The sequence below is a fragment of the Oncorhynchus mykiss genome, chromosome 17 (assembly GCF_057628025.1).
Source record: "Oncorhynchus mykiss isolate SJ-2025 chromosome 17, ASM5762802v1, whole genome shotgun sequence".
In the NCBI taxonomy this organism is placed as follows: Eukaryota; Metazoa; Chordata; class Actinopteri; order Salmoniformes; family Salmonidae; genus Oncorhynchus; species Oncorhynchus mykiss.
Genome location: NC_143038.1, coordinates 51110357 through 51122463, shown reverse-complemented (window position 1 = coordinate 51122463; position 12107 = coordinate 51110357). Strand labels below are relative to the sequence as shown.

Here is a 12107-nt window from a genome sequence, read left to right as displayed (position 1 = left end):
GTCATACATTGTGTCTGAAGGTCAGCTTGAATCTGTGTGGCAGTTGATCGAGGTGCATTCTCCACCATTCAAAAAAATACTTTGATGCGATTTTCCATCAAGTTTTCTCTTGCGGCCATGTCCAGTGAGGTTGGCTACAGTGGCATGGGCCTTAAACTCTTTGATAACATTACGTATGGTGGAAACAGGAACATCAAGGTCTCTGGTGATAGACTTGAGATTGGCCATGCTTGGCTACAATCTTGTGTCTGACCTCCTCAGATTTTCTCTGGTTTTCTTTTGCTTTCCATGCCCATTGCGGTACACACAGTGACACAAAACAGGAGAATGATTCCTTTTCTCTATTCAAACTGGTTGAATTTGTGATTTTTAAAATGCAGACATCTTCAGATCACCACAGGTGAGTTCAGCTCCAAAGTAAACGAAAATCACCTGCCTGAAATCAAATTATTTATTTTAGAAGGTGCCATTAATATTTCCCATTAATATTTATTTGTGGAATAAGCTAACATTCAGTAAATTATTCAGATTATTTTTGTTTTGTTCAACTGCAAACCAAAGACATACATATATGGATACCTGTCACGACTTCCACCGAAGGTGGCTCCTCTCCCTGTTCGGGCGACGCACAGGCGGTCGTCATCGCCGGCCTACTAGCTGCCACGGATCCCTTTTCTTTTTTGTTTGGTTTTGTCTGTCTTGTGTTCACCTGTGTCTAGCTTAGGTTTCTAGTGGCTGCTTTTGTGGTCCTGTACCTGTTTTGTTGGTGGACCAGTAAATAAAACACCCTTCTTGAAATTCTTGCTCTCCTGCGCCTGACTCCACACCTCTCCTAGGGAGATACTGAGAATACCAAAATATATACAGTTGAAGTCAGAAGATTACATACACCTTAGCCAAATACACTTAAACTCAGTTTTTCACAATTCCTGACATTTAATCCTAGTAAAAATTATATGTTTTAGGCCATTATTTTAAGAATGTTAAATGTCAGAATAATAGTTGAGAGAATGCTTTATTTCAGCTTTTTTTTCTTTCATCACCTTCCCAGTGGGTCTGAAGTCTACATACACTCAATTAGCATTTGGTAGCATTACCTTAAATGGTTCAACTTTGGTCAAACGTTTTGGGTAGCCTTCCACAAGCTTCCCACAATAAATTGGGTGAATTTTGGCCCATTTCTCCTGGTTTAACTGAGTCAGGTTTGTAGGCTCGCACACTTTTTTCAGTTCTGCCCATACATTTTTTATAGGGTTGAGGTCAGGGTTTGTGATGGTAACTCCAAGATCTTGACTTTGTTGTCCTTTTTATTTTTATTTGTATTTTTTTTTTACCCCTTTTTCTCCCCAATTTCGTGGTATCCAATTGTTGTAGTAGCTTCTATCTTGTCTCATCGCTACAACTCCCGTACGGGCTCGGGAGAGACAAAGGTTGAAAGTCATGCGTCCTCCGATACACAACCCAACCTAGCCGCACTGCTTCTTAACACAGCGCGCATCCAACCCGGAAGCCAGCCGCACCAATGTGTCGGAGGAAACACCGTGCACCTGGTAACCTTGGCTAGCGCCCGGCCCGCCACAGGAGTCGCTGGTGCGCGATGAGACAAGGACATCCCTACCGACCAAGCCCTCCCTAACCCGGACGACGCTAGGCCAATTGTGCGTCGCCCCATGGACCTCCCGGTCGTGGCCGGTTGCGACAGAGCCTGGGCGCGAACCCAGAGTCTCTGATGGCACAGCTGGCGCTGCAATACAGCGCCCTTAACCACTGCGCCACCCGGGAGGCGACTTTGTTGTCCTTAAGCCATTTTGCCACAACTTTGGAAGTATGCTTTAGGTCATTGTCCATTTGGAAGACCCATTTGCAACAAAGGTTTAACTTCCTGACTGATGTCTTGAGATGTTGCTTCAATATATCCACGTAATTGTCCTGCCTCATGATGCCATCTATTTTGTGAAGTGCACCAGTCCCTCCTGCAGCAAAGCACCCCCACAACATGATGCTGCCACCATCATGCTCACGTTTGTGATGGTGTTCTTCAGCTTGCAAGCCTCCCCCTTTTTCCTCCAAACATAACGATGGCCAAACAGTTCAAATTTTGTTTCATCAGACCATGTACGAATTTTGTCCCCATGTGCAGTTGCAAACCGTAGTCTGGCTTTTTTATGGCGGTATTGGAGCAGTGGCTTCTTCATTGCTGAGCGGCCTTTCACGATATGTCAATATAGGACATGTTTTACTGTGGATATAGATACTTTTGTACCTGTTTCCTCCAGATTCTTCACAAGGTCATTTGCTGTTGTTCTGGGATTGATTTGCACTTTTCGCACCAAAGTACGTTCATCTCTAGGAGACAGAACGCGTCTCCTTCCTGAGCGGTATGACAGCTGCGTTGTCCCATAGTGTTTATACTTGCATACTATTGTTTATACAGATGAATGTGGTACCTTCAGATGATTGGAAATTGCTCCCAAGGATGAACCAGACTTGTCGAGGTCTACAATTTCTTTTCTGAGGTCTTGGCTGATTTCTTTTCATTTTTCCATGATGTCAAGGAAAGATGCACTGAGTTTGAATGTACGCCTTGAAATACATCCACAGGTACACCTCCAAATTACTCAAAAGATGTCAATTAGCCTATCAGAAGCTCCTAAAGCTGTGACATAATTATCTGGAATTTTCCATGCTGTTAAAAGGCACAGTCAACTTAGTGGATGTAACCTTCTGACCCACTGGAATTGTGACACATCTAGTTATAAATTAAATAATCTGTCTGTAAACAATTGTTGGAAAAATTACTTGTTTCATGCACAAAGTAGATGTCCTAACCGACTGGCCAAAACTATAGTTTGTTAACAAGAAATTTGTGGAGTGGTTGAAAACAAGTTTTATTGACTCCAACCTAAGTGTATGTAAAGTTATGACTTCAACTGTATTAATTTCTACAGTTGTTTAGAATAAATGGTGCATTATGTGAAAAAAGTGCAAGGGTGACAATATTTTTTGCCACATTTGTTGAAGATTCTCATCACAAATAGTAGGCAGTCTAAAGCAGTAGTTGAAAACGACATAAGGAATAATAGAGCACCGGCACGGGCGATGCTAAATGAACTCGTCTGTTGTCAGATTATGCTTACCGCTCAGGTAACCTAATGTAGCAGGTGTAAAAGCAACCCCTGAAACAAGATCCTCCACATTCTGGTCATGACGAGAATTAAAAAAATGGGGGGAGAGGTTCTCTTCTGCACTGTTCAACCAATCCAGTAAATATGGAGGAGGAATTATAGTGGCTTGCAAAAGTATTCACCCCCCTTGGCATTTTTCCTATTTTGTGGCTGGGGTTATATCCTGCCTGTTTGGCCCTATCCGGGGGTATCATCGGATGGGGCCACAGTGTGTCCTGACCCCTCCTGTCTCAGCCTCCAGTATTTATGCTGCAATAGTTAATGTGTCGGAGGGCTAGGGTCAGTCTGTTATATCTGGAGTATTTCTCCTGTCTTATCAGGTGTCCTGTGTGAATTTAAGAATGCTCTCTCTAATTCTCTCTTTCTTTCTTTCTCTCTCTCTCTCGGAGGACCTGAGCCGTAGGACCATGCCTCAGGACTACCTGGCCTGATGACTCCTTGCTGTCTCCAGTCCACCTGGCCGTGCTGCTGCTCCAGTTTCAACTGTTCTGCCTGCGGCTATGGAACCCTGACCTGTTCACCGGACGTGCTACCTGTCCCAGACCTGCTGTTTTCAACTCTCTAGAGACAGCAGGAGTGGTAGAGATACTCTCAATGATCGGCTATGAAAAGCCAACTGACATTTACTCCTGAGGTGCTGACTTGCTGAACCCTCGACAACTACTGTGATTATTATTATTTGACCATGCTGGTCATTTATGAACATTTGAACATCTTGGCCATGTTCTGTTATAATCTCCACCCGGCACAGCCAGAAGAGGACTGGCCACCCCTCATAGCCCGATTCCTCTCTAGGTTTCTTCCTAGGTTTTGGCCTTTCTGGTTTTTCCAAACCACCGTGCTTCTACACCTGCATTGCTTGCTGTTTGGGATTTTAGGCTGGGTTTCTGTACATCTCTTTGATATATCAGCTGATGTAAGAAGGGTTATATAAATACATTTGATTTTGATTTGTTGCCTTATAACTTGGAATTAAAATGTATTTTGGGGGGGTTTGTATCATCTGATTTACACAACATACCTACCACTTTGAAGATGCAAAATATGTTTTATTGTGAAACAAACAACAAATAAGACAAAAAAACAGAACTTGAGCGTACATAATTATTCACCCCCCCCCCCCCCCAAAAAAAGTCTGTACTTTGTAGAGCCACCTTTTGCAGCATTTACAGCTAGCTGCAAGTCTCTTGGGGTATGTCTCTATAAGCTTGGCACAGCTAGCTAATGAGATTTTTGCCCATTCTTCAAGGCAAAACCGCTCCAGCTCCTTTAAGTTGGATGGGTTATGTTGGTGTACAGCAATCTTTGTCATACCACAGATTCTCAATTGGATTGCGGTCTGGACTTTGACAAGGCCATCCCAAGACATTTAAATGTTTCCCCTTAAACCACGCGAGTGTTGCTTTAGCAGTATGCTTAGGGTCATTGTCCTGCTGGAAGGTGAACCTCTGTCCCAGTCTTAAATCTCTGGAAGACTGAAACAGGTTTCCCTCAAGAATTTCCCTGTATTTAGCATCATCCATCATTCCTTCAAGTCTGACCAGTTTCCCAGTCCCTGCAAATGAAAAACATAGCCACGGCATGATGCTGCCACCACCATGCTTCACCGTGGGGGTGTTGTTCACGGAGTGATGAGGTGTTGGGTTTGCGCCAGACATAGCATTTCCTTGATGGCCAAAAAGCAACATTTTTGTCTCATCTGACCAGAGTACCTTCTGTCGTATGTTTGAAGAGTCTCCCACATGCCTTTTGGCGAACACCAAACGTGCTTGCTTATTTAATTTTTGTATTTTTCTGGCCACCCTTCCGTAAAGCCCAGCTCTGTGGAGTGTACAGCTTAAAATGGTCCTTTGGACAGACACTCCAATCTCTGCTGTGGTGGTTTGCAGCTCCTTCAGGGTTATCTTTGGTCTCTTTCTTGCCTCTCTGATTAATGCCCTCCTTGCCTGGTCCGTGAGTTTTGGTGGAGCGCCGGTTTGTTGTGGTGCCATATTCTTTCAATTTTTTAGTAATGGATTTAATGGTGCTCCGTCAGATGTTCAAAGTTTCTGATATTTTTTTATAACCCAACCCTGATCTGTACTTCTCCACAACTTTGTCCCTGACCTGTTTGGAGAGCTCCGTGGTCTTCATGGTGCTGCTTGCTTGGTGGTGCCCCTTGCTGAGTGGTATTGCAGACTCTGGGGCCTTTCAGAACAGGTGTATATATACTGAGATCATGTGAGAGATCATGTGACACTTAGATTGCACACAGGTGCACTTTATTTAACTAATTATGTGACTTCTGAAATTAATGGGTTGCACCATATCTTATTTAGGGGCTTCATAGCAAAAAGGGTGAATACATATGAACGCACCACTTTCTGTTTTTTAATAAAAAAAATTTAAAGTGTTTTTCTTTTCTTTTTTCACTTCACTAATTTTGACTATTTTGTGTATGTCCATTACATGATATCCCAATAAAAATCCATTTAAATTACAGGTTGTAATGCAACAAAATAGGAAAATGCCAAGAGGGATGAATATTTTTGTAAGGCACTGTAAGATGGCGCTATGTTAACATCCAAAAGCGGACTTTGCATCACAGGCTCTTCTTCCATTTCCTCTGAAAATCGGAACATCCGGTTGTTGTTGACTCCACTAAGGGTGCTCTTCCAATATACATGCTCGGGCTGCCTAGACCAGCTAGGTAGCCTATATGTAAGGTACTTGCATGTTCATTGAGAAGTTAAAAAGAAGTTAGTAGGGCCTGTGTGTGGTTAAAACACACATTGTTTTTTTGCCCTAATGCTAAACTCCAGTGTGGAGTTACTGTACATCATTTTTTCAGGAACTCTGGCTAGTGCCTACAATATGGCAGCAACTATAAAGATTAGCTTACATCATCACACAAAACACTGTTTGTTTTTGTGCAAATGCAATGTCTTTATTTTAATTTTATTTAACTAGGCAAGTTACGAACAAGTACTTATTTACTATGATGGCCTACTCCCCCGGCCAAACCCTCCCCTAACCTGGATGACGCTGGGCCAATTGTGCGCCACACAATTGATCCCGATCACAGCCGGTTGTGATACAGCCTGGGAACGAACAAAGCTCTGTAGTGACGCCTCTAGCACTGCAATGCCCTGCCATAGACCGCTGCCCAGCTCAGGAGGTCTAAGGGCCGCGTCCTGCTTGTGCAACTCCATTATACTTTACAAATGACAAAGAAGGTTGTATAGCCTTCAATAATTATTTTTGATAACGTTCGTTCAAATTGCCACAGGGTTTTATTTCAGCTGTTCAGAAATATGAGGTAGAGATGGACTACATCAGGGGTAGGAAACCCTGGACTGCCGCAGGTACTGCAGCATTTTGTTCCAACTAGGCACCACACCTGACCAACTGAGCTAATTGATCAGTTCAGTGATTGACCAAATTCAACACACATGGTCTTCCAGGTTGGTTAAATTAAAATACAAGAAGTGCCTGCAGCACTCCAGGACCAGGTGAGTCAAGAGAGAAACGTAAAGTGAGTGGGAGTGTGAGCAGCTGAATGTGATCCGGATCCTTAACCTTGATAAAGAGGATTCCAGAAGGGCGGGCGGGGCCGAAAACTCCCTATTTGGTGGATATTGTTTTTCCACATTGCTTTAGCGTAGTTGTCAATGCCAACAACTGGATGCTTCCGATTGTCAAGGATATAGAACTCAAATGTGTTCTCCAGCGCTCTCTAGCCAGGGAAACTTTTGACTCCATTGGAGAAAAAAGACACCAGAAAACAAATGTTATTTTCTTTAGCATATCTTTGAGATGTAGTTTTAGTAGAAAACTGTCACCATTGGCTATAATAGCATTGCCTTAATAATCCTTAAGGCAGAGGTCTCCCATGCCTTGAGGCATCACCAAACCACTGTGAATTTAAGCAGTTGAGGATGAAAGCAAAGACATCTCAAATGTTCCCAGAGTGAAAGATAGTGGCAGAGGTACCAAGAGTTCGAGGTTTGGCCTTCTGAAACTGAGTGATTTCATTTCTTGGCAGGGAATTCATTAAAATGATAATTCTTATTTATGAAGCCCTTTAAGAAATTGAAATACTCTCCATGTACTGCCTCCTATTAATTAACTTTTTCCTCTCATTTTCTTTCTTTCTCCCTTCTCCTTTTTTTCTCACTTCCAAGTGAACTTGGCACACTAATAGGTTATGAATAATTCTGTTTCAGTTTAGACGGCAATTAGCCACAATGCCAGAGGCCATTCTTCTTCTCCTCCACCAGTGGAGATTTAATACCCAGCTGATAGTCCTCACACTTTCTCCTGGCTGTATCATTCATATATCTCCACCACCACCACTCCTAAACGATTAAGGGGTTAACTTGGGCTGAATCCTCTCCCATTGATAAAGATCTGTTCATTTACGTCTGTGAAGAGTTAATCCGGTTCGGTATCTCAGGTTTATTGAATGGTTTTATGTCATTCTGGGAAAGTGAAGGTCAGCAAAGGAGCTATGAGAACCAGAAGTAGTCTTTGGGTAAACCTGCAGCTTAATGTCAACAGCCATTGGCAATATGGCAAACGAACAAAATATGCTAATGGTCTAACCATGTCCTTGTGTTTTTCTTTGTCTTCTGTCTGAGAAATATTACTGTTGATAATTAGCGATAGGATGTACATAAGAAGACTTGCTGCCGGACTTTAAATGCCAGTGAGCCAGCTGTCATTAGAGAAAGTTACACCAACAATTATGCCAAAGAGTGAGTGAGAAAAGCAGCTCCTCAGGTCACTGGCAGAAACATGGGAAGAAGAAGAAACGCATCATTCTCCAAAATAGCAGTGAAATGGGTTTGTAATTATACAGAGAGAGGATGGGAGGACAGGTTCAAATCCTGGTCTTCACAGTGTTCTCAGAGGCAGCATTAGAGAGGGGAAAGGTTCAGGTTATTTTGTCTTTCTTTTTTGGCAGTCATGTATCCTGTTATTAGGGAACTTGGGGTTCAGTAGGGGTAGGTGAAATTGTGTTACAGTTTGATATAGTACAATCTAAAAAAAAACAGTGCCTCTGCTGACACATACACTCATTATCACACTGAGACAGAGTGTCATCCATCAAACTTGCTGAGCACACCCTATGAGAAATGTTCACTACCAGTCAGAGAAGGGGAGCTAAGGGTAATGATGATGATTATGATTATTAGCTTAAACCTGATGATTCTTCTTCTTTGTCAAAACTTGACAGTTCTACATCTTTAGAACTGCATTCAGTTCTGTAGTACAACTGTCCGTAGTGTGTATCAGTAGTGCATGTCAACTTGAAACTATTTGACATTTCCTCCAGCCTGTCCAACTACTCTCATGGCTGTCTGTCTGCTACCTTCACTCACAAGAAGTGCTGAAGTAGATTTCTTGTCATTTTTTGCTGCTTTAATGTATTTCCATAGAACAGAACATGTTGATTACTGTTGCAGAACGTCAGAGTAGAACAGAGCTAAACATTTTTGCATATTCACAGTCACAGGCTGACTACAGAGAATAAATTACTTACACATAACGGTGAGAAAGACATTTCCCGATGCCAAGACCACCTTTTCTCTCGTTGCTCGGTCGTAGATGCCCACGTGGCACTCATAAGGCCCATTGTCCGAGATCCGAACCTCCGGGAGCCTGCAGAGACATGACAGAAAAAAACGTACGTAAAAACACACACAATAATAAAAACATTTACACTACCGGTCAAAAGTTTTAGAACACCTACTCATTCAAAGCATTAAAACAGCCAAGTGCAGTCGCAAAAATCATCAAGCGCTACGATGAAACTGGCTCTCATGAGGACCGCCACAGAAATGGAAGACCCAGAGTTACCTCTGCTGCAGAGAATAAGTTAATTATAGTTACCAGCCTCAGAAATTACAGCCAAAATAAATGCTTCACATAGCGCAAGTAACAGACACATCTCAACATCAACTATTCAGAGGAGACTGCATGAATCAGGAATTCATGGTCGAATTGCTGCAAACAAACCACTACTAAAGGACACCAATAAGAAGAAGGTACTTGCTTGGGCCAAGAAACACAAGCAAAGGACATTAGACAGGTGGAAATTTGTCCTTTGGTCTGAGATTTGATTCCAACCGTTGTGTCTTTGTGAGACGAGGTGTGGGTGAACGGATGATCTCCGCATGTGTATTTCCCACCGTAAACCATGGAGGGGGAGGTGTTATGGTGTGGGGGTGCTTTGCTGGTGACACTGTCTATGATTTATTTAGAATTCAAGGTACACTTAACCATAATGGCTACCACAGCATTCTGCAGTGATAAGCCATCCCATCTGGTTAGGGCTTAGTGGGACTATCATTTGTTTTGCAACAGGACAATGACCCAACACACCTCCAGGCTGCATCAGATGACCTGGCCTCCACAATCCCCCGACCTCAACCAAATTGAGACAGTTTGGGATGAGTGGGACCGTAGAATGAAGGAAAATCAACCAACATGTAATCGGCATATGTGGGAACTCCTTCAAGACTGTTGGAAAAGCATTCCAGGTGAAGCTGATTGAGAGAATGCCAAGAGTGTGCAAAGCTGTCATCAAGGCAAAGGGTGGCTACTTTGAAGAATCTCAAATATAAAATATTATTTTGATTTGTTTAACACTTTTTTGGTTACTACTTGATTGCATATGTGTTATTTCAAAGTGTTGAAGTCTTCACTATTATTCTCCAATATAGAAAATTGTAAAAATAAAGAAAAACTTTTGACCGGTAGTGTACATTGATTTTTTTTTCATAATACATTATTTTCTCAGACAGGAAATAGTTTGGACATTTTGAAGTGGAAATCAATATTGAAGTGGAATTCAGTTAATTCATTTCACTTGCAAATTGCATGACTGTCCTTCATAGTGTTCCTGCTTTTGTCCCTAGTGAATGATGTCGAAAGGAGGTGAACAACAGACATGTCAGAATACAACATTTTTGTTCTCTTGTTGAAATTCAGGAAGCAATAATTTGACCAAAACGTAATTCTTTTTTTCAGGAGCAACGCCTCCATGTTAGTTTGGAGAAATGAAGGACAGCAAAGTATTCAGGCAGCCAGCAGATTACCAGGAAACTGACATTTTTGAAAGGCCTGCGAGCTCAATCTGTATTCTGTTTCCGCCTAATGTGTCAACAGCGATAATCAAAGTGAGACACCACCAGTCGCATTTAGGCCCAGTAATTTATTTCCACAAAACGGGAACAATTGTCCTTGCCGCCCGGCTGTTTCAGAGGGAGACCTCTGTTGGAACAGCGGCAGGGCACTCGGAGCACCGTAGATCTGATGAGTTCAGCAGTGGTGTGTGTGTGTGTGTGTGTGTGTGTGTGTGTGTGTGTGTGTGTGTGTGTGTGTGTGTGTGGGTGGGGGGTAAAATGAGATAATTCTGTTGGAGAACAGTCAACCCTGTGTGGGGCCATCGTGCACCCTTCCCACCCCCAGCCTGTATAGAGCACACGTCCACAATCACTATGGAGAGGCCCCATGGGTCAACGGTTGCTGATGCTGACTGATAGAGACTCAGTGGCAGTCACATTCTACCATAAACTATGCATTTCTAATCCTATACCTAATCTCTTACATGACATGGCTGTTTTAATGCTGAATTCAACAATGGCCTCCAGCTTCAAAACACTTCACCAACATGATAGTCACACAATGATTGACTGACAGCAAGCTCATTTATATTGAATGGGGGCAAAATGGGAGTCCACTGTGCATCTCAAACACATTGCTCTCATTCAGCCACTCATTTTTTCCAGCATGTCAGATCACATCAATCAATCAAATGTATTTATAAAGCCCTTTTTACATCAGCCGATGTCACAAAGTGCTCTGGATCCTGACCAGATGTCCCTTCCACTGGAATTTGTTTCACAAATTAATCCTGATAAAATAACAATGTGGACCACAAAAAAAATGCTTTTTCCTTTTGGAGTAGCATGCAGTTTCACCCACTAATTCTGGTTTCGAGGGCACTTTGACAAACTGTGATTATGACGATTTGATGAGAGCCCTGGCACCGGCATTATCCTTGCATCCCTCTTAGAGTCTTGGCTCCACTAGCTGTGCCAACCAACTGCCATGTGACTCCAGTCAAGCACTTCTCTTTGTCTTTCTCTGTCTCGTTCTTTATCTCTCTCTCTGTCTCTCTCTTTTTTCCATCTGTTTGTCTGTCTCTCTATTTTCCATCTGTCTCTCTCTCTTTTCCTGTCTGTCTGTCGGTCTGTCTGTCTGTCTGTCTGTCTGTCTGTCTGTCTGTCTGTCTGTCTGTCTGTCTGTCTGTCTGTCTGTCTGTCCCGTCTGTCCCGTCTGTCTCTCTTTTCCGTCTGTCTGTTTGTCTGTCTCTCTGTTCCTTTTGTCTCTCTTTTTGTCTTTCTTTTTGTCTGTCAGTCTCTTGGTTTGTCTGTCTGACTCTCTCAAACACCACTGGTACTGCATTATGGGTACAGTGTTTTTTTTAAAAGTATTTCCCGAATTCCTCCACCCTGTCATGGCTCATTAATCAGCAACTAATAAAAAGCTGATTAACACTAAACCACACCAAGGTGAGGGGCTGCAATACAGTCTGTGTGTGTGTGTGTGTGTGTGTGTGTGTGTGTGTGTGTGTGTGTGTGTGTGTCTTTTGTCCCTGAAACTATAAGAAGTAGTTTACCTTGAAACGTAGAAGTTCAGGGAATCAAAGTAGTGTCATTAGTCACACATTGTTGTCATTAGAAATAGTATCATTAAGTGACTCAGCACAAAAAAAATGACTCTCTCTCACAGTACAGTCAAAACAACATACTACATACTGTTCACAATATAGAAACACCCATGTACACCCACCCACACACATACACACCCACACACACCCACCCAACCACATACACACCCACACACACCCACCCAACCACACACACACACACA

General features: G+C 42.7%; 1 protein-coding gene across 2 annotated transcripts in view; it reads right to left on the bottom strand.

Moving 5' to 3' along the window:
- The window catches only part of LOC110494440 (immunoglobulin superfamily member 21), a 279170-nt gene that overhangs the window by 75671 nt on the left and 191392 nt on the right, over window positions 1-12107 (bottom strand). For both annotated transcript variants that reach the window (XM_036950494.2, XM_036950495.2), the window contains exon 4: window positions 8710-8828. In XM_036950494.2, coding sequence (XP_036806389.1) covers window positions 8710-8828 — 119 coding nt within the window. The remainder of the gene's footprint in view (window positions 1-8709; window positions 8829-12107) is intronic.